This window comes from Falco rusticolus, chromosome 3 (assembly GCF_015220075.1).
Source record: "Falco rusticolus isolate bFalRus1 chromosome 3, bFalRus1.pri, whole genome shotgun sequence".
NCBI classification, from domain to species: Eukaryota; Metazoa; Chordata; class Aves; order Falconiformes; family Falconidae; genus Falco; species Falco rusticolus.
The window spans coordinates 111,390,502-111,415,087 of record NC_051189.1 but is presented as its reverse complement, the minus strand read 5'-3'; the positions used below and the strand labels follow the sequence as shown (position 1 = coordinate 111,415,087).

Sequence of the window (24,586 nt, the reverse complement as noted above, 5' to 3'; positions counted from 1 at the left end):
CACACAAGATAGATACACTTCGTCATTTCAGGGGGGAGGCTGATTTGGACAGAACTCAGCCTGGTTCAGCTGGGGTAAAATTTAATATTTATTGAAGACTACTCAGGACAGTCACAGTGGACAGACACTACGTAAGGCCTCACTCACCCTCGGCACGAGTCCATTGCTGCAGCGGAGCACGTAACAGATCGCTGTGTATCACCACCAGTGGGCAATGGAGATGCCCTATTAAGGTGAGAACTAGATTTGTACAAAGCACGAGCTGCACGCTGCAGTCACCTATATCCTGCCCCCAGGGGGTCACGGTAACAAAACCTATACTCACACATGAATGTACATGGGAACAGGCTCTGGCTCCACATTCCAAGTCAGTTCTATATACAGTGGTAAGAGCACTTGAAATAAAGAGGCAGCAGCTGCTCTACATTCACCCAGAAGGCCAGCTGAAGAGACAGTTGTCAAGGTATGGTTTGTGAGAGATCTTATTCCACTGGAAGATCAGATGAGGCTTGAAGGCAAGGAAGATTTGAAATCAAGTGCCTTTGTGGGCTCGCTCTTCTACATATAGCTGCATCTGGAGGAGAGAAGCAAGCATCAGTTCCATTTTATATCCAGTGGGTACTGGTGAATGGAAAAAAAAAAAAGTGTCTGCAACAGGCTGAATAGGAAGAGGTTGTACCTCCTCCCATAACCCCGTTTCCCTTTTTATTACGAGAAGCCTTGCCCTGTGTTGGTTACTGGCACAGGCACTGGCAAGACTAAGCTACTGCTCAGCAGTATTAAAACGGTCGCCCTAAAGAAAACCGCAGCGCTGGTGTCAGAGCAGACAAAGCTTGGAACTACACGCGGTTTCAGCCACCTCCTGGGCCAGCACGCTCTGCTCACCTTTAAGATATCAGATGTCATTGTTTTCAGGGGAATAAGCCGGGGTTCATGCATGTGCACGTCTTGTTCATCAGCGAGGATCCACGGGAAATCCTGGGGGCAGGAACAGAAGGCATTTTACTTGCAGAGGGGCTGGCAGACGCTGTAAGGTGAGCTCTTTCTCAGCACTAGGTCAGCATTAAGTGAATGAGAGATCTAATGGCCGAGGGGAAAAATGGGTAACTCAAACCTTTCATAACAGCAAAACTTAACACTTGCACGCGTGGCCCTGAGACTCTGTATAATTATCTTCGGTTACAGCATCAAACTGTGATGTTAACCTGCTGTACTTACTCCAAAGGTGACATCTCACTTCTTTAAAGGATACTCTTAGCTGTCCTAAGCTAGCATGCTCTATTCGCTACACCAGCATTTAACTCAAACTCCAAAACACTCAAGAGCGTGGATTTCTGTCCTGCTTTGCAAGTTTAAAGGCTGGCCTACTACACTACCAGTTTCCATTACTAAGCAGTACAGAGCAGACCTCCATTTTGAAACAATTTACACTTCACTAGCTTTATTTATTGTGCAGGACACCCAAAACAACTTGGCTCAGGGGACATACATTTCCCTGCACCTAAGCAAGGATTCTTAAAAAAAGTAATCTTGCTTTAAAAAAGATTTGCACCCACTTATCATCAAGATCCAATGTCTTTGTGTACCCCAAACCTGCTAGTTAGTTGAATCTTAGTCTTTCTTGCTACTTACAAAGAATCAGCCACCCACACACAGTGGATGTGGGACAAGGGCTTTTTTTTGTTGTTGATGAAATTCAAGTACCTATATGTCAGAGTACTTTCAAGTGGCTGAGCAGGCATTGTGTGGGAAGTATTGTTACAACCTGGTCAGACATTGAAGCAGCTACTGCCTGCAATTGTGGCCAGCGTGTGGTGAATGTGCTCAGTCACCTCACCAGCAGGAACCATTGTAACATACTGATAGCAAAGTTGTGAAGTGCATCATGTGAAGCAAACTTCAAAACACCCAGTGGCCTTAGCCTTAGAGAGGCCAAAACTCTGCAACTTCCAGACTTTGCTCTGCAGCTTGCTCGGCTGCTCACAATCACTCACCTTTATCACCTGGATCTTCTCCATGTTCCGTGTGGCAGCCTCCCGTGTGTGAACCAGAACCGTGAAGGTGCAACCTGCAAGAGAAACAGGAGACTCCAGAGCAGGGGACAACCAGCAGAGGGTCGGACGCTGCCTACTGTCTAAGTCAAGCAATGCCACGCGGTTGGGCTCCGTGGACGTCTACCTGGGGGGTTGTTGTCAAGCACAGCATCGCACACGCTGATCTTCAGGATGAAGGCACGCAGTAGCTGCTCCACATGGGACAGCAGGGACTCTGAACTGTTGAGGAGACAGCATGTTACTGGCATGCAGCAGAGCGCTGCGGCCTGGAGCTGCCTCCAGAGCAGCTCTGCAGAGGCAGGTGTGGGACACCCTGGGCAGGCAGCAAGGGAAACTTTACCCAATGGAAAGGAGGGGTGGCTGGGTGATCTCAAAGACAAATCTCTCCACAGGGTGGTGCTCTTTATCCAGGATTACAACTACAACTTTCTCCACGTCATTCTGCAAGAAGATCGAAAAATACCTGCCTTAAAACAAGCTGTCTTCTACCCCCAGTGCACTTTGCATGCTTCTGGTAAACTGGGAGTATGCTTACTTATTGTGGCTCAGAGCACCAGCAGTTATCCAAAGCCTGAGCACTGTCAGATTATTCTTGCTGACCAGAAAAAAATGCTTTTGCAAAGCCACTTTTTGCTCGATGTTGGCTTATCAGGAAGGCCCAGGGAGATGAAGTACACTAAACAGTATGCTTCTCTAGATACGGTTTTGGAACAAAGGAGAAAATGTACAGCCATCTCACTGCATCACTCAGGAACGTACAATGAGGAAGAAGTTAAGACACACTTAGACTGATGGCCAAATACAGCAGCTTTGTACCACCGCAATGTAGAATCGACCTATTTCCAGTCTCTAAATGTGCGTTAGGGTTGTCTGTAAAGAGCAGAGAACACAAAATCTGCCAGCATCCTACATCTGGAAATGTTTCATATGGTCACACCTTTCTCTTACAAAACCTAGAGTTTGAAACTGCCTTTGATTGCTGGCTTACAGCAAAGCACTCCAACTATTCTGCCAGACAGGTGCTCACACTTAAAATGTTCAAAAGCAGAACATTAAGTTAACATGTAGGATGATTAACTGAAAATATATAGATGTATATATATCCTCAGGTGCATGTATTGGATGCAACTAAATGCCAACGATCAGCAGTAAGGCAGGGTCTCGACTGCAAAGTAAGTTTATGGATGTTATTTTTATTTCTGTTAGTAACTTTATCAGCTAGTATATCGTATATGCTAATTTGTAAAGAAGGCAGTATTTATGTTCTCTTACTTTCTATCAAACCCACTTGCAGTACTTTTGCCAGGCCCCTGATATAACCTTACCTTCTCGAGCAGTGGCTTCACACAGTGCAGCGTGTCCTGGATGTACTGGTTCAGCTCCGGGTGGCAGGACATCTGTAGCAAATACAGGGAACAGTCAGAGCTGCATTCTGACGTGAACCAGGACAATGCTACACGGCAAGATTTAAACAGAAGCACCAGGGTGTTACCAGGCACTTGAGTCACATTTCAAATAGCATTTTTCACCACTGAGTTGCCAATTCAAACCAGTAACTCTTTCATGGAAGGGTTAATTAGCTGAGGCAGATCACTGTACCCACACAGTTGCACTATATTGGGAATAGTATATTCCAACCATCTCTACTTCCCAGGAAGCATGCTTTCATGTTACCTTACTGCACATAGCTGGGGGAGCCTTCTACTACTGTTGTCCATGATCTGCTTGTTCCATGAGTACAGCTGTATCCTCAGCCACAGGGCTGTTTTCCCTTTTGACAGGAACTAAGTTCTCTTCAAAAATGAGTTTGCACATTAAAACAAACTCTGCAAGTGATTTAGTTTGTTCAGGTGTTGACTGATCCCTGCTATTTTGCTTGTCCACGTGGCTGTCAGCTTCCAGGAAAATCTCCTACCTGGACAGGTACATTGTATTTTTTCCTCTTCTGAAAGATCCCAATAGGGTAAACTTCTCTGACATATAAGATAAGGTGCACAGCGACTTCCAGAAATTCTGAAAGAACATCTGCAACCACTGAAAAACAAAAGTAAAGGATGCTGAAGAGGGGAGGGGGGGAAGTGTGCAGAGTAATACCATGTACTCGTAGGAATTTTTATTTTTTTTAAGGCATTTTTCCCCGCATAAATTTCACCTGCTTCCCCTTAGCTGCAGAAGTTTAGGGATAGAGCAACCCTCCAACAATCCCACGAGCTCATGCACCGACAGGCCTTGCAGGCATACTGGTTTGCAGCTCAGCAAAAGCATTACCTTGCCCAAAGTTAAGGTCCTGCCGCGTGAGAGTGGTCATCTTTCCCAGAACCTGAAAGCAATCACAAAAGCAACGTTTATCCTCTGGCCCCTGTATTATTAACACAGTCAGCTCACGGAGCCATCCATTCCCTAGTGCTGCTGCGCTCAGACCCAACAAAGTGCTCTCTGTGCTTACTCACAAGCCTACGAACACTGCCACGACAAATCTGCAGGGCCCACGTGTAAGGTTTAAGCACCCTCCATAACCAACGATACATCGTCAGAAATCACCTGCGGTGCAAAAACTTTGCAAAAGTGCAAAGATGGCATTGTTGCTGTGCTCTGGCTCACACCTCAGACTGATAGATGATGAGTAATTTAATTCCTGGGGCTTTTACCTGGGTTTTAATTAAAAAAAAAAAAAAGCAAAAAGCTGTCCAGTTCACAGTTCCTCACTCTCTCCCTCCCTTTTTGATACATTTTGCTAGGACTGGAGACTTCAGGATTCCTAAGACACAGGAAAGTTTAGACAATCGCTTTTTAGTAGCACAAGGAATACTTTTTTTTTTAAAAAACACACAAGTGTTCTTGTAACATACTGGACCATACCCCTTTTCTAACACCTATGTCCAATTATGACACAAGAACTCCTCAGTTTTATGGATTTAGTCTCACACCACCGTGAAACATTGCTTGTTCGGGCTAGGATCCACATCTTCCATTGACACTACACAACACAGGTTCTCATCTGCTGTCCATCACCACCAGCTCCAGAGTCTCTCTCTACTCCCAGGGACACCAAACCCTGCACAGCTGCATAATTAACGTGGAATCTCTCACGCAGGTTCACGGAATATCTTCAGTTGGAAGGGACCCATAAGGATCATGGAGTCAGACTCTGTGCTCCTCACAGGACTACCTAAAACTAAAATACATGACTAAGTGCATCACCCAGACACTGCTTGAGCTCTGACAGGTTGATGTCATGACCGCTCCCCCAGGGAGCCTGAAATTTGTGACAATTGTAAAGGGCAGCACATCCTTGTACCAAATTGAGTATCGTGTGCCAACAACCCAACAGCTGGCCGTTCAACTTTCCAACTCCGCTTACACGGTAGAGCCCAGGCCTTACACATTTCAAGCTACTGTGTGTATAATTTTCTATTTTAACAAGTCTTGTGTCATTGCCTTAGCCATACTCCTTGCGTGCATGCAAACCAACCACTAACGGCAGCACCACTGTTCCTAAACCGTGTCTTTCAGTGCCGCCGCAGCACCGGGCGTGTTGCTCCGTGTTGCTCCGTTGGGAACACCGGGGTCTCGCACAGCCCTCCGGCAAGCCGCAGGCGGCCCAGCCAGCCGCTCAGCCCCCAGGTTCCAGCCTGCGTCTGCTGCAACGAGCCACGGTTTTCAGGCCTACAAAGAGTAAATTCAGCCTTCACAAAACAGGGAGCTACTGTCCTCTCCTTTTTGAGATCAGAACCTTGCCACTGGATACAATGACTGCCTGGAATACTAGCGATTGGCTACAATAAATAAAATTTAAGATACCGAAGCATCTCTCTAGCACCCCAGCCGCGGTGACTCCGTCTGTACAGACGCTCCGTACCGGAGCAGCGTAACCACCGGTGTCTGCAGAGGCTGAGGGCCACGGCCTCACCCAGGCATCACCCCCCTCACGCAGAGCTGCCCCCCACGGACCCCCGCCAGAGCAGTCACCTGGCTGCGCCCCACAACCACGGCCCCGCCTCGCGGCTCCGGCCCGCACTCCCGAGCCGCTGCCCCCGCAACAGGGCTCCCCTCAGCACAGCCCTCCGTGCTACCGGGGATCCCCAGTGACCGTGACAGCCTAGACCCGCCCGCCCCGCCCGCAGGGGAGCCCGCTGCCCCGCCCCGGCTCCCCCCGGCCGCCGCTGCCCCTCACCGCTGCCCGTTACCGCCGCACACGCGCGGCGCCAGCGCGGGTGGCCGGGCGGCGGCGCGGGCGTGTGACGTCAGAGCGGCAGGCGGCCCGAGCGCCCCCTGGCGGCGGGAGGAGCGGCGGCGGGGCGGGGGCATGGACCGGTCCCCGCCGCGCCCGCGCCCCCCGCAGCCGCCCCCGCGGGCTCCCGGCCGCAGACCCCCTCCGTCGCGGCGGGGAGGGGGGTACGCCGGGCCCCGGTCCGGTTTGCCACCCCGCTCCCGTACGGCGCGGGGGGCCCTGCGGGAAGCGGGGACGCCGTGCCCGCCCCGCCGTGCGGCGCAGGTGAGCGGGGGCCCGGCTGCACACCCCACACCCCCCCTCCGCCCCGGGCCGGGCCGCCTTTGTCTCCGGCCTTTGTCTGCCCGGTCCCCGCCCGGGGCACGGACCGCTCCTGCCCCGGCCCCGCGGGAGCGCGCACCCCGCACCCCCGCACCCCTCCGCCCGCCCCGCACCGGGCACCCCGCACCGTGCGCCCCTCGCATTGTCCCGCACCCCCCGCAGCATCCCGCGCCCCTCCCAGCCCCGCTCCGCCCGCACCATGCACCCCGCTCCCCCGGGATTCCCGGCGTCCCCAGTTCCTCCACATTCCCCCACTGCCTTCCCCCTGTCTCCTCCTCCGCCTCCTCCTCCTCCCCCTCCTCCTGCCGGGTCTGAACACCCCCTGCCCCGCAGCCTGCCCGCGCTCCCGCCGCACGCACAGCCGCTGCCCTGCCCTGCCCGCCGGGCCCGGCGCGCCCCCGGAGCCCCGACAGGTAGGCAGCGCTGGCGCCCCGCGCCGGGCCGGGGGGCGGGGGGCGCGCTTCCCAGCCCCTTTCCCTTTGCTTTCGCGGGGGCTGGGGAGCGGCGGGGGGCGCTTTCCCACTTTCGGTGCGCCCCGCGGGAAACAAAGGCTGGGGGCGACGGGGACCCCCAGCACCGCCGCCCCGGTGCTGCCGGGCGCTGGCAGCCGCGCTCGGGCAGCGCCGGTGCGCGGTGCCTCCAGGCAGCCCCGCGGGCGGCGGGCTCGGGGCTCTGCCCCCCGGCGCCATGGGCAGCACCGTCCGGGGGTGGGAGGGGGGGTGCGGGGGGGCTTCGGAGGTCGCGTCCCGCCACCCTGCTGCGAGTCCCGGCTGCTTCAGGGGCTCCTGCGCGCGAGCTCCCGAGGCGCGGTTCCCTCCCGGGGAGCCGAGTCGCCTCGGACAGAGGTCGCCCCCCCGCAGGTGGCTGCCGAGCCCCTCGCCCACCCCCGGGGTGCCCTGGCCCTGAGCCAGAGCTGGGGGGCCGGTGGCCCGGGGGCGAGGGCAGCCTTTCCCACCGAGTCATTGTGCTGGCAGAGCCGCGCGCTGCCGTGCGCCCAGCCCCTGGGTACCCACCGGTGATTCTCTGCTCTTCCTCTGTTGATAGAAGTGAGATCTCGTTTCTGAATTAAATCAATTTGGCATCAGTTAATGGTTTGTTACAGCTAGTAATTCATCATGTAGGATTTAAGTGACATTTATCCAATTCACACCTGAAGTCTTCCGTCAGCCAGAGGGTTTAATGGAAATGGGTTTGTATTCCCATCTCCTCTCCCTTACAGAAGGAGGCATTAATCCTACACGTTTGGTTCAAAGTGAGAATGACATGCAAGGAAAAATGTTGAAAGCACAGCCTAACTGTTCTGCCAGTCGGGACACATCCACTTCTCCCCTCTCCGTCCCGTCCGTCCGTCCCCCCCCGCCCCCAACCCCGAAGATCGGACCAAATCTGCCCCCATTCTTCCCTGTCACACTGGCGGGTGCTTTCCAGCCGGGTGAGCAATGACCTTTTTCTATTGATTGTGTCTCATTTGTCACTAAGCATTGTGCATTAAACTGGAGAGCCTCCTCTGCTGTGCTGACAGCAAGCGACTATATCTTGGATGCTAATCTCAGACTCATTGCTATTTTAATCTCATTATTGGGTAGAGTAGCCTCTGTTTGATAGCAGGTCGCCTATGATGGCTGTGTCAGCCACTCCGTGAAGTCCCAGAGGGAAGCAGAGCAGAGGGTTCTGCATATTCATGCATGTGCCCCTCTTCCCCTTCAATACGGGACTCGCTGGGCTGCTCGGTCCCTGGAGGATGTTGGTGCTGCGCGCTCCCTGCTCACACCCGGACACCGAGCACAGCGAAGCTCTCTGTGCAGGTCTGGGTAGGCACAGGGGAAAGGGTGGCATGGCTGAGGCTGAAGGCGCGAGGCACATAGTGACTTGGCTTTGCAAGCTGTTCATCTGCGCCAGGGTGCTGGAGCTTAGCAGTGACTGTGGCAAGTACAAGCTGCCAGCTTACTCGCAAGTCTGGACTGCAGGAAAGGTATTCCCCAGGTCGTGCTGCGTGAACAAACCACTTCTGTCCTCAGTGGTTAGGAGGGCAGAGAGCAGTCTGTCGGCCAGGGCTGCCTGGTGAGGGGAAGGGATTGCCTGCGCCAGTGGGTCAGCAAAAACAGAGCCCCAGTTCTAGACCATCAACGAATTTCCAGTAGCCACTGGATACGAGTTGCCCCAGAGAGATGTTTTGTGGAAGCACAGGGGCAGCTACAGCTACTACTCAACCCCCTGCAAGCCTGAATCTCTATGTTCTGTCTCTTGTGCCGTTAGTGCAATTAGTGAATTTGTGAGAGAAAAAAACACAGGCAAACAAAAGCAGATGTTTCAAAGGGGGGTGGGGGTGGGATTCGAGTAGCCTAGCCTAAATATCTGCACAGGGGAACTCTCCCACCAAACAGAGTCACGAGGGACAAGGAAACTGTGGAGTCAGATATATATGAATGGCAAGGTAGGGAGGAAAGGTGACGATGGATACAGGAAACCTTAGAAAGGAGGGCAGCTCCAAAAAGGGACCCAAAAGAACTGGAGACCTGTGAGCCGAGGACTTTGCTGCTCTGTTATCCCAAGGATGTTTGGGCCAGCAGCAAAAAAAAAAAATGTTTACTATGTGAGTGTGCAAGAAATATTGGAGAGGAAAAAGTACTACTACTTTTGCCCTGGGGAGGAAAAGAGAAGGGTGCATATAAGATTACCTATCTGCTTTTGGGGACCCTAGAAAGCTGGGAGAGACCCCTTTGAAATGGGAAGGTCTCTTAGCAGATTGTTTGTGAAGCTTCCCAGCATTTGCCTCCAGAAACAGAAAAACAGATGGAAAGAGACCCAGCAGGGAAGTGCAATCTCATTTATCTGCACAATGCCATCCTCCTGGCTCCAGCCAGCTCTCTGCATGTCAGCCACCATAGAACCTACCCTGTCCATTCTGCTTCAGGCCTTCCCAAGCCCATCCATCACCCTATGGCTTATTTACAGGGAGCCTGGCACACAAAACTGGGTTTATTGTCTATCATCCTCATCCCTGCCACACACGCGCATACACACAACACCCATGTAGATGCACATACAGTTTGTCTGTTGCTGCAGCTTGGGATTGTCTGGAGCCCAGGAAATCTTTACGCACGCCTGCCAAAGTCTGAGCTTATCAGAGCCAAATCTGGCCCAGCGTATGTGCTGGGGTCTAGCTTGGTTCAGCCCTCGAGCATACAAACTGCATCATTTGTGTTCTGGGGTGATAAAGGATCTTGATATTCTCTATTTCTGGGTCCAAGAGTTTTGTTCCTCTTGGATGTGACATGAAGAACCTATGTGAAAAGTTAAAGCTAGAACTGTCAGGTATCATGTTTTAAGTGAGATATGTGAATCTGAATATGTAGACAATCTAAATGTCTGAATCTGAATATGTAGACAAAGTTCCTGCTTTGTCAAATACAAAACAAATGCAGCAGGAGCGGTTTCAGAGCCTATTTCAGAGCCAAGGTGATATAACCCTATTTATAGGACTGCCTGAGTTTCTGTGTATCTGCTCAGTCTGTGGCTGCCTTGCAGAATTACAAGCGGAGAGCTGAGTAATAGCAATTTTATCACAAGTCCGGAGGAGACTGCCCACAGGGAAAGTTACCCAAGATGCAACCCCTTCCCACCTCCAATTTCCCGTACAAGATTGTGACCATCCACTACTAACCCGAAATGGATAAGAAACAGCAGCTGAGAGACAGCACTGCAACTCACTCATCAGCCCTGAGCTGGCACCCTAGGTAGCTCTCAGACCTTATCTGTGCTTCGCACACTTTCTTGTTAGTAGGCAGATTTGCTACCTCAGAAGGCAGGTGGCTTGTAATCCTGGGGTTATATAAAGGAAGTGCAAGGCTGTGGGTGGAGCAAGGAGGATGCAGGTCTGGCGTTGTGAAGAACTACAGGGGTAGCTTAACTTGGTAAGTACTTCAGCTATTTCCTTTATTAATATACAAATCCTAAGAAGAGGATGGATTCTGAACTCATAATTTAAACTCATTGGTTTAGATCAGTGTAGGAAAGGCATCTCCTCACAAAGTCAGACTTCTTTCTGCCTGGCATAGGTCTCAGGGCAGGATTTCAGCTTTTGGAGAAAGGGTGCCTCAGCAGTGTGAGAGCATTACTGTCACCTACAGCAACAAACCCAGGGCTTCTTTTGTGGACTGTGGTCCTGCAGAGGAGAGGGTGGAATTTACTTGGGTGCTCAGACATTGAGGAACCTGAGCACTAAGGGGTACCAGGGATGCTGTTGTGCTGTCTAGCTGCCTTTTGGAAGTATGACTTTAATGGCTTCTGTAGGGTAAGAAAAAGGAAGGAGGTAGGAAGAGGTTTCTGATGTTAAAGATAGATCAGGGCATGGAAGCAAGCGGATAAAAGAAGGCTGGGGCTTCTGCGCCTCTAGGACAGCAGTGTTACATTAACCCAAGGTACCCAAACTTGTCCATGCACCATTTTGGTTTGGTGGACAGCTCAGCTCTCCCTGGACAATAGTGCAGTACAGGTACTTATCTGCATTATTAACGCAAGACTCCCAGTGACACAGGAACACAGCATGTTAGCCTGCCCTCTCAGCCAGTGCAGAGACGAGGCAACCCACATGCTCTAGCTGCATTTTCATCCTGTGTCATGCCAACAAGACAGCTAGGCAGCTTAAATAAATGCCCCCTACACTTTGAAGCAGACCTTTTGTTTAACTGCCCTGCAGCATTTAGCTGCTTCCTAGCTCCTGCTGAAAACCAGAATCTGCAGCTAATCTGTCTGTCGGGTTCACCATCAAAGGGCCTGTGTCTCTGTGAGTGAGACTGGAGACAGCTGCCTCGCGCTCTCTTTGCACTTGTTCTCTCCTCTTGGTATTTTGCCTACAGATGAAAAGGTAAGATGCTGTGTCTAGCTCTTTGAGTTGTTCTGAGTGATGCCTTGATCCAGCTAGTTTGCCTGGTTCTTAAACAGAAAATCCTAGGAAAAAACAAAGACTGTGGATGCAGAGCTTGCGTTTTGCCTGGTTGCTATTTGTTCCATTGGTTTTAAAGCAGGACTTCAAGTGTTGTTTTAATAGATTTAGCTTTTGGTCTGGTTTTCCTTTGCTGCAGGTAGCTGCCAATAAAATACCACTTCATAGTGTTACACCTTCAGCAAATGAGCTATGCAGCACCTCCCAAATCAGTCCTCAAGTAGGAGTTTGTTGTCTTTTGTGGCCAGTAGAAAGACCTGCTTTTCAGACACTGCATTAAAGAGAAGGCCCCTGTGCTGCCTACCTCTTTCCAGGGGAGGTCTGAACTGAATATTTGCTCCTGGGCTCTGAGCAATAACAGAGATGAATCTTGGAAAAGCAGAATTGTCTGGTGAGTGAGTGAGTGAGCAGGCTTTTCAGTTAAGAGGATGAAGACATCTCCCTCTCAACTCCCCAGATGCTCTACAAGGCTGGGGCTGCTATGATGGCAGAGTTATCATTGACTCAAGACATTCCACCCGTGTCCCAGGCTGAAAGAAAAGGAAAGCGAGGCTATCTTAGGGTGTGTCCTGTCAGCTCCACAAAAAGGCATGGAGATTGGCCTCAAAGGATGTTACCTGCTGCCCTTCACAGGTGACAATGGCTGGTCGAGCAGCGAAGCGTGTGGAGGAAAGAGTACAAGCTGTTGTAATTCTGCAGCAATACAGTTCAGCTGGTGAACAGACAGATGGAAATGAGGTGCAGCTGGGGGCTTGGGTGCAGGAAAAATGGGGAGGAGGTTGAGTGAAGAGCTGTGGCTGTAACTTTGTGACAGTATTTCTCAAATGTAAGCATAGGCCTGGTTTTCTGACAGTCAGTGTCACAGGGAACTCTTGGCTTTAAGAATGCCTTCATGCTGCCCAGATTGAGAGAGACAGTCTAAGAAAGCTACCCCAAAGTGAAAGACTGCACTGGAAATGCTGAAAAAACCCTTTCCCCTTTTTGTGGGAAAGGACAGGGGAGAATGACTTAGAGAAAGCACTGACTTGTGCAGTGTCCCAAAGCCATGTCTTATTACACAAATACAGGGATGAAGGAAGACCCTCAAAAATATTACAGTGAAGCAGAATGAATGAGAACAGTCTGCAGCCACTGTGCTGAGGGACTCAGTCTCAGTGTTCTTTGGACTTAAATTGCCCTCTTGCAGTGACAGGCTCACCTTGGTGGGGTGAGCTGAAGTGACCTGTGCAGGGTCAAGAAAGGAAAGTGGGACAAGCTAGAGAAAACTCAGACTGCCTCCCTGCCCCTTGATCTTTAGATCAGCATCCTCTGTTCTGCTGACAGCAGCAGATATTGTCTCTCTGCTATGCTGTGAGGTATCATTCCAAAATTTCCAGTGTGTTTTTTTTCCCTTGACCAGTTACAGCTACCCTGAAGCAGCATGTGAGTGCATGCACATGTCTCCCTGCCTTGAGCTGCTCAGGGCTGTTGCTGGTCCTGTGAGGCCACCATCTGCCTCCAGTTCTGTTCATCCTGACATCTTCATTGCAAGGAAACCAGCTGTGAGGAGGGGCCCGTGCCAGCCAGGCCCAGGATGCCAACCTGGCAGCAAGCAGCCCTAGCCAGACAGCTGGTGCTGTGCGGGCGGCTCCGGAGCTGTGGCTGGCAGGAGCCAGCCTCCCCAGCCCCTCAGATGGTAGGCTGTGAATGGGAGGGTAGGGGGGCTTGTGAGTAATCAAAGGGAAATGTCCTACTGATTGATGGCCCTCATTTGCACATGAAACTGGGACCTTTCAGCCCTGCAGGCCCTGCACGTGTGTCTCAGCTGCTGTAACCAGGGTTGGGAAAGGAGGAGGTAACCAAGGAGGGAAAAACTCCATTCCAGCTCTGGACAGCATAACTGTTTTCATCTAAGTATCCTAAGTCTGAATCTTGCTTGCCTTTACAGCTTCTAGAAGTCAGTTACTTTTTCTTTTTCCTCTTTTATTTTTTAATTGCAGGTGAGGCAGAGCACCCAGGATTATGGCAACTTCTTCCACCTTTTCTCCTTTCCTCTTCCTGTGTGTGCTGGTTCTTTCCGACATCAGTCTTGCAGTCTCACTGGACCCTGGCACAAAGCTCAAAAATGTCCCAGAGAACAACAACCATCTTCAGAACCAAGAGATGTGGCAGCAGCAGCCCAGAAGTGGATACCACCACAAGCATGGCTTGGCCAAGAAAGAGAGGGTCCATGCCGTGGCTTCTAGAGGGCAGCTGGCTGGGGAAGAGGCTCTCAGAATGGGTAGCGGAGCTCCAGGTGTGGAAGAGCTGGCGGCAGAGGGACAGCCAGCAGCCCTGAAACAGAATAAGGATGTGTTCCTGGGGTTTGAGTTCCCGTATCCTGAGAGGGAGAACCAGTCCCCTGGGTCTGAGAGAGGAAAGAAGCAGAACCGAGAGCATCGCCGACACAGCCGCAGGGACAGGCTGAAACACCACAGAGGTATTTGAGCTCCAGGGGAAGCTGAGGCTGTTGGGTCCCTGGAAATGAGTGTCACTTGTATGAGGGCAAGAAGATGCAGCTGTGGTTGAGCCACATGGGTGTGTGGAGGGTGTGGGATCTGTGCCTGCTCTGGGGAGAAATCTGCCAAACAAAAGAGGCACAAGAAAAAAGGGGAACTCCAGAACCAGAGGTTTTTACTGCTGGCTGCAATTTTGTGAAAATGACCTGGTTTGCCTTACAGGGGGACTCTGAAAGTTCCTAGGACCTGAGGGGTTGTTTTGGGGTGGCCTGCTTTAGTTTTTTGCTTTTTTAGCAAATGGTTCAATTTATGAGCAAACATGTCTAAGCCAGGCTTAGTCTCTCCACTGACTTCAAAACATGACCAGAATTACAAATGATACAAAACCCCTACTTTGCTTGAAAGTCAGTTTCCTCTCATCAGAGCTTGTATTGGTCTACATTTATGCTGAGATACAAAAAAACATACATTTTGCATATGTGATACTGCACTAATTGCTTCAAAATGTTGCCTGTTTTTGACTGGGACTGCTTTCCTTTGCAGGTCAAGTTGTGGGTATGTGTCTCTGTGGTATGGTATGCTCAGTGTGGTAATGGTAAATCTTTAGTTCTGTGAAAGCCAGGCAGTTTTGTCAGTCTATGCTATTTGACAATCTGGGTGTCAGTATCCCTGAGTCCCAGCTATCACTCCTCCCTGCATCAGTAAGAAAACTCTATTGTTTTTTCGGGGGATTGACTAAACGACTTGAGCAATATAGAAGAGTATGGAACAAAGCTGTTTTGAAGCAGTATTTTCAGACTACAAAACAGGACTTGTTTCTTTGGTTTAACTTCAGGTCTATATTTAAATTAATACTTTGGAAAAGCAGGGATCAGGTTGTGAAGATATTTTCTTTTCAGGTTAGGTAGTTCCTGACTTGAGCTAAATTGAAATAACCCACTACTAAAATCAAATAAGGGTGTGTTCACAGGTATTTGCAGCAGCTTAATCCATTGGTTTAAAAATGGTTGAACAGGTGCATTTTGGACTCTTGAGACCAGAAGAAGAAACCCTTTACTACTTAAGAAAGAGATAGACGTATCTTCAAGAAGGTATGATTATGTATCTTACACGCTTTACACACTTAAGTGTGTAAAAATCAAGATGCATATACTCTGGATCTGGCCTATCAAGTTAATTTAGTAGCATATGACTGGTCTAAACAGCAGCTCAGGGTGGTGGAACACTGGCCAGTGGCTGGATGAAATCTGAATTCCTTTCACTCAAATCTATGGCACACAGGGAGAAAAGGGATGAAAAAGCTAATGCTACTGTACCTGTTGCCCTCTGCAGGGAAGACTCCTGATGTTGGGCCAAGCTCCTTGTACAAGAAACCTGAAAGCTTTGAAGAACAGTTTCAAAACCTTCAGGCAGAGGAAGCTACAAGTCTGACTCCCACCATGCTCCTCATCACTGCACTAGAACTAGCTGTTTCCACAGAAGAGCCTCCTGTTCTTCCAGCCACATCACCACGGTCACAGGTAAAGAGACAGCTGGTAACTGCACTGTACTTCTGACACCGACAGAAATCTCCTGCAGATAAGGTCCGGTTTCTGGGTTTTTTTTCCAGTTAAAGTGCTTGCTTAACACCAAAGCCCTCCCTCAAAGACAGCTCTCTGTCTTGGAGACATCTAAACACCTCATCTTCATAAATGGTTCCTTTAGTTGCTTCTCTTCCCTGCCCTACCTCTCCCTTAGCTAGCCATCTTCACTCAGCTTCAAGGACCAGAGAGGCAGCAGGAGCATGTGGCTGGAGAGGCAGCATGTCCTAATGCTCCTTGCTCACCTTTTGTCCTCACATAGAAGCAGTGGAAACTTCCCTCTTGCCTTCAGCTGCAACAAGGGAAAGCTCTTCCCTTTTGAAAATGAGATGCCAAGAATCCCCAGTGGACAAGATGAGGCAGGAACGGAGGGATCATAAAGGCTTCTGAACATCTAAAAGCACCAGAAAAATTTGCTAAGACTTCAGTGTCACTACAGAAGCGTAATCTGTTGTCTGTTTGGTTTCTTGTGGTTTGCAGGCCCGCCTCAGGCAAGATGGGGATGTGATGCCCACCCTAGATATGGCACTCTTTGACTGGACAGATTATGAGGATCTCAAACCAGAAATGTGGCCATCTGCTAAAAAGAAAGGTGCTAAACCTCCCTGTCCTCTTTCCCAAATTACCATTCTGTAAGACTTGTCCCACGGTTAGTGTTCGCAGATGTGCTGAAGGATGTGAGATCATAGTGGTGGGGAAAGAGAGAAAAAGCACAATGCTGATTGTGTTTTGTGTTCAGTTTCTGATTGTTTCTCATTTTGGATGCATAGTTTCAGGGCAGAGGAGAAATGATAGATGGAGGGTTGAGAAATAGGGAGGAGATTAGACTATGAAAGTTTAGAGTTCAAACTCTTGAAATTTGAAGCTGTTTTTACCCTGGAACTACATGGTCTCCCAACTAAAAATAGTAGCATGAAATTTTCTATCAGCATCTGTTTTCTTCCTTAGAAAAACGGCGCAGTAAGAGCCCCAACAGTGGAAATGAAACTGTGACGGCTGAAGGAGAGCCATGTGATCATCACCTTGACTGCCTCCCAGGTGAGGATCGGCTTGGTAGAGTCATTTCTCCAAACACAAGATTGTTTGAAATTCAGCCCATGTTCTAATACAAGTATCCTGATATCTAATATTGATAGGAAGTGGTATGCAGAGGGAAGGGCAAAGGCTTTCTAGGCGTGTTGTGGGAACAGATGATGTCTGTACCAATGCACTGTCATGGGTATCAGTAGCCCTACAAGAGAAGGGGATAAATGAGTTGTGCTGACCCTTGTTTCTGCATTGCAGGCTCTTGCTGTGACTTGCGTGAACACCTCTGCAAACCACACAATCGAGGCCTTAACAACAAATGTTACGATGACTGTATGTGCACTGAAGGTGAGTTCAGTTCTTTGCTCTCTCTCTTCTAGCTGGCTTTGTAGTTGGCTGCATTGACTTGGGATAGTGGTTTGTTCGTGAAAATAGGAGCCAAGCTCTGCTGCTCTTAGCCTTTCCCTGCCATTGACTCACAATGTGACCGTTGAGTCATCCAGGATATCTTGTTTTCTTTCTTGAAAACAAAAATCCTGATATCTACAAGCCTAACAGAAGAAGCCACAATATTTTAACACTTCAATGGTGTTTGCAAGTATCACAGGTTACAAAAATGGACCACTACCCTTGTTTTACCTAACATTATGCCTAATATGGCTTTCCTGAGTTAATTTCAACTGAACTTATAGCAATTTCATAGGCGTGGGCATGACATAGACTCTTGTTTCTTAAAACTATTTCTGAAGAATCCACAGCAGCCTTTAACAGACCATTGCATTATGAAGATGTTGAAAGGCACTCTTCTAGTCTAAACATGTTCAGGATCAGGTCCAGCCACTGGGTCTTTTCTGCCAGAACAAAACTCGGGTTGCCAAGTTTTGTGACCTGTGTTAGGTACCTAGTGACTTTGACCAGGTCATTCACCTACTTTTTAACCAGTTAAACAGACTGCTTTCCTGGAGTTGTAACGTTAAACAATAGTCTTCACCTTGGGCGTGTTGTGTAACACCTCAAGGTCCTCATCAGAGACGATGTGATGTTCTGACAGATCAGCCTAGAAAACTGTTTTTGCAAGCCTAACGAGGGCTGCCCCTGGCCCTGCTTTATACTTGAACTATTTGTAAGTTGATGCCAAATGTGCATCCTCTGTAGCATTAAAAAGATCCCCAGAGATGAAGGGTCCAGATAAGATAGACAAGATGCTTAGATAAAAGCAGATCTCTGATCTTGTGTGCTGTCCTTCTGGGAGGCCAGACTGCCCTGGGGGGATTGATAATGAGGGGCAGAAACCCAGCTTTAAGGTAGCCAGTCTCAACATAGCCCAGAGACATGCACTCCAAAAGGCTGCTCAGTGACCTGTGACATTGGCCAGGTCTCCCGTGTACGAGTACTCAAGGACAGTTTATGGGCTGTCTCATTACAAAAGCTATAAATCCTCAGCCTCCCCTGCTTTGGGGGTGCTGGCACTGTTGCTATCTTCTGCCTGCTCTGGAAGTAGAAAGAGTTGCAGTTTCTAGGATGATCAAATCAGCCCCTGCCAATTCCAGTGACCAGATCCTGGGCTGTTGAAAATCAGGGCTTTCATGAGAATTATTTACACATAGGCTGCATCCTGTCTGGCCCAACGAGCTATGCATTCTAGTGTAATGAAGTCAGATAACAGAGACCGAAACATAAATCTATCAGTGCCAGAAACCAATGAGTTACCTTGACCAGAGGCTCCCATTGCCTTCCACTGCCATGGGAGAATATGTACTCATATTTTTTATAAATAAAATGCCTCCCCCCACCCCCTTAGTATTCATCAATGCTATGTCAGATAGCTTCCTTCAGACCCTCCACTTTGAGCATCAAAACCAGAGAAACTGAAGGAGATTGGCAGTGAGCTTTGGATCAGACCTCCCAGTAATAATGCTTCAAAGTCGTTTCCCTCCTCTCCCGAAGATTCAGAGAAATAAATAGCAAGGGGAGCTCCCTAGCCATTGCTGCTGCACTTAAGTCTATAGTAATTTCCCAATGGAGAGATCACTTAGACAGTAATGGGAAATAATAGGGGGAAACCAAGCAGGGCTTCCATAAAATGACTGGAAACAATCAGGATAATTCATTGGTGTTTCAAAAAACCAGTGAAACCTGCCTGAGCCAATGAAGCCCAAACCAGAACAGTGAGCCAAACAGAATATCAGGGCCCAGAAAGCAATGTGCCCTGCCCATGTGAGGTGTTTCTCTGCCACCTCATTTGACACAGCCCAGGCTTCCCAGCCCCGGGACTGTCCCCACAGCAGCCGGCCCTGTCACAAACTGAGGCTCAGAGCTAATTGTTTGATGTCAGCTGCTGTAGTGAGCCCTGGTCCCTCCTGCTCACTTATGCATGTCTTTTCCATAGGGCTACGCTGTTATGCCAAATTCCACCGGAACCGAAGAGTGACCCGGAGGAAAGGGCGCTGCGTGGAGCCTGAATCGGCCAACGGAGAGCAGGGATCATTCATTAATGTTTAGGAGGGTGGGACTCCTGCCTGGATGGTCAGGAGCTGGGGTCAAACTGTTCATACCTAGCAATGGGAATTAGAGGAAAAAGTCAAGCAAATGACTGAAGCTGCAGGCTCCGAATGTGCCAGGTTCCAACTAGACTGAAGCTCATGTTAATTATAAATAGAGTGGCCTCAGCCTTTTTCATACCAAGACTGTATTCCCCCCGCTCCCTTCCCTCAGCACATTCCTGCCATTGAGCTGGGTCCCCCTCTCCCCGTTAGTAAGAGATGATCATGACTACTGTTCTGATGGTTCTGGCAGGAAAACATTCTGCAGTTTCATCTCCTCCTCTCAACAGAGGCAAGATATGAAAGATCCTTCAGGTCAAAGGGGATGTGAGCTTAAACTTTACCCCTTAATTATTGCTTGAGAAGAAAGGTAGATCCTCCTTAAAGATCAGAGGTTCCTAGAGGATAGGAAACTTGTAGCTTCCAGGTGGAACCAAAGATGGGAATCGGGAAACAGATGGGATCAGCAGGAAGCTGGCTGCCTAGGTGGGAGGGGACCCTCTGACAGAGCTCTTGTCAATCCTTTGTTCATGCACAGACAGATATTCCCTAGCTGTTACGCCCTACCACTTCCTACCTGTCTTCTCTGGGACCACCCAGTCCCACTCCTTCCTTCCTTTCTTGCTTCCAGAGAACCACCTGGTTTCTGCAAGGATGTGGCAAGACATCCCAGCCTGCAGCTCTCACTCATTTAGTTATCCTTCCAAGTCTGTTATTTTTAATGATTATTTTTAGGAGCTTTCTGGGGAAGTGATAGTTTTCCTAGTGAGCCAAAAATAAAGTTTTTGGTTAACAGGAGTTAGGGACAGACTGTTCCACTGTAGTTAATCCTGTGACATGTTGCATGTGTGTTTCCATGATATGTAAATAAAGATATGATAGACAGCCTTTGTGCAACTCTTCCACTTCTTTGACTGCACCTAAGGATGTGGCAAGAGCCAAAAAGGCCTACAGGGGAGTTGGCCAGCAGGTAGCTCTGATGACACAGAGCAATTGTGCCACTGGGTAGGAAAATTTCTCTACCCAAATTGAGGATCCAAGCTTCCCTGTATCCTCACTCAAATTGCAGCTAACAATCAGTTTCTGCCCGGTATAGCCATCCAGATGTTTAAAACTTCTTTATATTACTGACTTCAGTGATACATTGGAGCAACACAAGCTACCTGTGGTAAAAGTGTTAGCTGGTAAAGATGTTCTCTTCTACTGTTAATGCCCCAATACTTTAGCTTCTGGTGAGAGACAGCTCTGAAGCCTTTTATATTCAAGAACCTGGAGCACTTTTTGTAGGAACAGAAATATTAATCCTGGTGCTGTGGTCAGACTCCTCTTTATACTGCTTCCCTAAAACTCCATGTTCCACTTAGGTAGGCAAATCTCCATTTTGCACTCCTGTTTCTGTTGTAATGTTAGTGCATTGTATATTCACTCAAATGCTGCTAGCATAATAGTTTATGCCTCTAATGTGACGAGTGCCCAGTCATGACTACAGAGATACATTATGAATACAATATTAGTTCTGACCCGCATACACCTGCACTGCTGGGAGGTACACTAAAGGAGGAATTTGTAAAGAAGCATTTAGGCAAAACCTGCCACTGGGATGGATGTAGCTATTTCAATTTCTGCTTACAGCATTACAGTCTTAGCCCAAAAGGCAGGAGTAAAGAAAGGTGGTTTGGCTCCAGCTCTATGCCATGGCAGCAGGGGTACAATTTGTTAACCCAGAGAGAGAAATGCAGCCTCACCCTCAGCCCAGATACAGAATAGTGGGTGGTGCTGGCACTGCTATTGTCAGTGGAAGCATAAAGGGAAAAAGGCCTTAATTGATCACAGTCAATGGCAGAGCTCTCAAACCCTGGTCTGTGTGACACCAGATGAGAATCACGTGCACAGCCATTATCAAAGCCAGGTTTTGATACCACACTGCTTTCCAGTATAGCAACTGAGATATGGTTGGAACTGTGCAAATGAAAGGAAGCAGGAAATTTTGCAGGGGTCTTTATCCTTGGTGATCCAGGTATTCATTGCCCCATACAATACACAAAATCCTTGTAGGATCCTGGGCAGTGTTTTGGGCAAGGCTGTGGTGCAAATCATGTGAAATACAAGCAGGTTTAAGCAGCAAGTCTGAATTTTAAGCCACAGCTTTCAGACTCCAAAAGGAGGCTTGCTTCTTCAGCCCTTGCTTTTGCAGCTTTGGGTTTGCTATTAACTGTGAATATAAAGAACAGATCATTCTTGATTGGTGGGATTAGTTAAATGTGTAAGGTCAGTACAAATCGAGTTAATTTTTATAAATCAAGTCACAGGATTACTGGATTGATTGTTCACACTGGAGTTTCAGAAAAAGAGCCCATGACTGAGATTCGTTCTTTCTGAATCAAACTATGATGTTGCAGAGGTGAAGCAGAAAGGGTGAGCAGCAGCACCAGGCACATGCTGCACAGCCACAGCAGTGTGAAAAGAATCAGACAACCCAATTTATGTATCAGCCAGATCAACTACTGACTTCGCAATTGCAGTGCAAAGGAAAGCTGTTGAGTAAATAACATGCTAAGGTGTAGAATGCAATACCAGCCTGTGATATAAAACCCTAGGGCAACATTTCTACAACAAATACATCCCACTTCTGAATGTAGCAAAGCTTTTTAGTGCTGCTTTGTGCTGTCTCAAGGGCATGACAGCAGCTGCAGAGCGATAGTATCACTGGGTTACATTTAGCAACTTTCCCCTTCCTTCCCAGTATCTCCCAGTCACAGTGCAGTCAGTGACAGTTCTGCCTTTGGGGGCATTAGGTCTGAACAAGAGAGACACGAATGTCAAGCAAGTCTTGATTTATATGTTCTTCTCAACTGATTGTTTGAGAAACTCAAATTAAGAATTCACACAAGCTCAGCTTCTCTATCGCCCCCGGAGAGCTTAAGCCAGAGCTGTTGCAAGATACTCTATTGTCTTGAAAGGACTTTGGATCAGGCCCAAACCAGCCATAGCAGGGCACTGTGGAATAATTTTTAAAGTTAATTGCAGGGCATACATACAAGAAAGGTGAGTGACAGAGTCCCACCCAAACTCCTGCTCTACAGCTACTGCTGTTAGCAGCCTCACAATGAGTCCAAGGGTTATGCATCATTTTAAACCATTTCTCCAAGGGTGAGAATCATTAGACATGGAAAAGAAAGGACAGCGTGCTGATTTGACATAATCATCTCAGCAGCTGCCTGCTCTGCAAATGCTGCCGAATCTCAGGGATGTTGCTGGCAGTTGCCAAAATGATGACTGCAAGAGAGACAAGGAGTGGAAGCACAAATTAAAACACTTGGGAATCATTCTGTCTCAGGTCTGTAATAGTCTGCATTCATTTTAGCTTGGGGGTGTTTTATTGAAACCCTCTCTCCTCCCCCTGCCCCCAGTAATCACCCTGTTGTCAATCCACAGTCTGTGAAAGTGCTTCAATTTCAAATCCATGCTATACCACCATGCCAGTCACTCTCTGCTACATAAAGCCAGGAAAAGGCATTCATTTTATATCTTTTTTATCAGGAAAAATGAGGCCTTTTGTTTTCTTGGAATGTTCAGTGTTATCATACGTAGCCCACAAACCTTGTATGTCAGTTCACCTTCTAGAGTGCCAGTGAATCTTGAAGAGTAGTCCCTCAATTACATCTCAAAGCTTTAGTTAGATTTTTAGAAAAACAGAGGAGCAGCCCTTCCTTGCTGAGACTGGAAATTACTTTCAAGCGCGCTTGTCAAGATATCACATTAATGTAACCCTCTCCACTCCCCAAATCATCTTGCCATAGACTGTTTTGCAGTGAATTTGCAGGAGGCTCCCCTCCGACATTGCAAAATGCCTTCAGTTTCCCCTCCAATCCGAATAATGTTTCTGCTTGCTGATTTCCCATTGGGATTTAAAAGGGAGTTTGTAGAGCCAAGGACAACTTCTTTATGCCCTTCCCCACTGCTTATTCAGAAAGGTGCTATTGATAATATATGGATTTGTGCTGAGCTGATGCCTTCATTGCTCTCAGCTCTGTAGCCAGGAGCACAACTCAAAGGCATTGGTGTCAGCTGCAGTTTTTAGTTACCTTCAAACTATACCCCAAGTGAGGGATGAGAAGGGCAGAACTGTGAGGGGTGAGCTTGTGTCCATCCCCACGGGCTAGATAAGGACAGCAGGAGGAATTGTATTAGCTCTTCTGCTTCCCCATGGAATTGCTATCACCTTACCCACCAAGGGTACCGTGTCCTGAAAACGCAAAGGAAAGCATTTTTGCCTTATTAGCCTCACTTCTATGCTGTCAGGAAGGAAGCCAGTTGTGTGTTAGGTTTTTACTCAGCCTGCACAAGACATACCACCGATATATTTGACATAAAGCAGCTAATTGCTGGATATTAGTTGCAGTGAGCTGAACTCACCTGGAGCAGTCTTCTAGTCAGAAAAATCTCTGTATCCTGTTTCTGGTCTCCTGGGTTGTCTGCTTCTCCCTGCAGGTCTTCTTTAAGCTGCTGCTTATCTTTCTCACCATGTTTATGTTGCTTTGAGTTATCAAGCCTAGGGAAGGGAACAGAGACAGCAGGTTACACAGAGAGGCAATTTACAAGGTACAAGCAAAGCAAAGCAGAGATAAAAAAAAAAAAAGAGCCACCCCCCCCAGATCAGATAGGTGTGAGAGACGTGCAAATGCATAATGTCTATCATAGCTCTCACTGTTTTCATATCCATGAGATCATTAAGACATTTCTAAGTCCCTTGAGTCCATGACATGCAAGCCCAGGATTATAATAAGCAGGGCTGAATTAATTGCACAATACATTGATGAACAAAATTAAGTACTTTTATTGTACAAGGGGAAACGAATGCTTTGCATTAAACAGCAGTCACATCAATCCAAATTATGGCTCATGCTGCATAAATGATAATGAGACTTTGTCTCACTCTGAGTGAGAACGCTGAAAGGAGCAAAGACGCCCACATACTGCTGCATCCAAGCAGTGCTCATACTTAAACTGGGACAGTGGAATTTGTCTTTCTAACAAACAGTTCTCCTTTGATAGATACCTATCCTGGCAGAAGGGCATCCCTGTTGCACTTTGCACCCAAACAGTGAGCCAGCAATATGGCTTTTCAAAGTCTCTCTTTATCTTTCCCTCCACCCTCGGTGTTACATCTTCTTTTAGGGTAAAATCCAGTCCTTGACATTACTGGGACCACTAACCATTGATCCCATCTGATGCCACTACTTCTGTGAATAGAAGCCATGCTTCTCTGCAAGACACAGAAATGGAAATGAAGTCTCATCTGATGTGTCATGTGGCAATAGGTGACTTATATTTCAATCTTTCATCTGTTAAAGTGGCACATTCAGAGATTCCGAGGGGGGACTTTCACAGCCTTTTTCTTTTTTTTTT

At 48.4% G+C, this 24,586-nt stretch overlaps 2 protein-coding genes across 6 annotated transcripts; one reads left to right on the top strand and one right to left on the bottom strand.

Moving 5' to 3' along the window:
* Positions 1-64: 64 nt before the first annotated feature.
* On the bottom strand, positions 65-23,712 carry MAD2L2 (mitotic arrest deficient 2 like 2). 3 transcript variants are annotated; one of them, XR_005103308.1, is made up of 10 exons: positions 6,229-6,327; positions 4,323-4,374; positions 3,970-4,088; positions 3,380-3,451; positions 2,395-2,495; positions 2,179-2,273; positions 1,995-2,068; positions 886-978; positions 326-574; positions 65-225 (listed from the first exon to the last, which is right to left on the bottom strand). XR_005103308.1 is itself a non-coding variant. In XM_037381250.1 (9 exons), the coding sequence occupies exons 2-9, from the start codon at positions 4,360-4,362 to the stop codon at positions 533-535; spliced, it is 636 nt and encodes a 211-aa protein (XP_037237147.1). In that variant the 5' UTR covers positions 4,363-4,374; positions 23,594-23,712; the 3' UTR covers positions 65-532. The 3 variants fall into 3 exon arrangements, 2 of the variants coding, with proteins under 2 accessions (XP_037237147.1, XP_037237146.1); XM_037381250.1 differs by lacking the exon at positions 6,229-6,327 and adding an exon at positions 23,594-23,712 and having other exon boundaries at positions 65-574; XM_037381249.1 differs by having other exon boundaries at positions 65-574.
* On the top strand, positions 6,350-20,401 carry DRAXIN (dorsal inhibitory axon guidance protein). Of its 3 annotated transcripts, XM_037381244.1 has the most exons (8): positions 6,350-6,549; positions 6,940-7,019; positions 13,531-14,009; positions 15,361-15,548; positions 16,089-16,200; positions 16,557-16,646; positions 16,893-16,982; positions 19,024-20,401. In XM_037381244.1, exons 3-8 carry the CDS (start codon positions 13,553-13,555, stop codon positions 19,134-19,136), a joined length of 1,050 nt encoding a protein of 349 aa, XP_037237141.1. In that variant the 5' UTR covers positions 6,350-6,549; positions 6,940-7,019; positions 13,531-13,552; the 3' UTR covers positions 19,137-20,401. The 3 variants fall into 3 exon arrangements, with proteins under 3 accessions (XP_037237141.1, XP_037237144.1, XP_037237142.1); XM_037381247.1 differs by lacking the exon at positions 6,940-7,019; XM_037381245.1 differs by lacking the exons at positions 6,350-6,549; positions 6,940-7,019 and adding an exon at positions 10,398-10,520.
* Positions 23,713-24,586: the final 874 nt, after the last annotated feature.

What these genes read in the sequence shown, in the direction of transcription:
- DRAXIN (XM_037381247.1), top strand. Translation starts at nt 13,553, where the DNA reads ATGGCAACTTCTTCCACCTTTTCTCCTTTCCTCTTCCTGTGTGTGCTG. An exon ending in CAGGCTGAAACACCACAGAG is followed by an intron (nt 14,010 to 15,360) that starts GTATTTGAGCTC and finishes TGCCCTCTGCAG; the next exon opens with GGAAGACTCCTGATGTTGGG. An exon ending in TGACTGTATGTGCACTGAAG is followed by an intron (nt 16,983 to 19,023) that starts GTGAGTTCAGTT and finishes TCTTTTCCATAG; the next exon opens with GGCTACGCTGTTATGCCAAA.
- MAD2L2 (XM_037381250.1), bottom strand. Translation starts at nt 4,362, where the DNA reads ATGACCACTCTCACGCGGCAGGACCTTAACTTTGGGCAAG. An exon ending in GGACCTTAACTTTGGGCAAG is followed by an intron (nt 4,089 to 4,322) that starts GTAATGCTTTTG and finishes TTTGTTTTTCAG; the next exon opens with TGGTTGCAGATGTTCTTTCA. An exon ending in AATACAATGTACCTGTCCAG is followed by an intron (nt 3,452 to 3,969) that starts GTAGGAGATTTT and finishes TATTTGCTACAG; the next exon opens with ATGTCCTGCCACCCGGAGCT.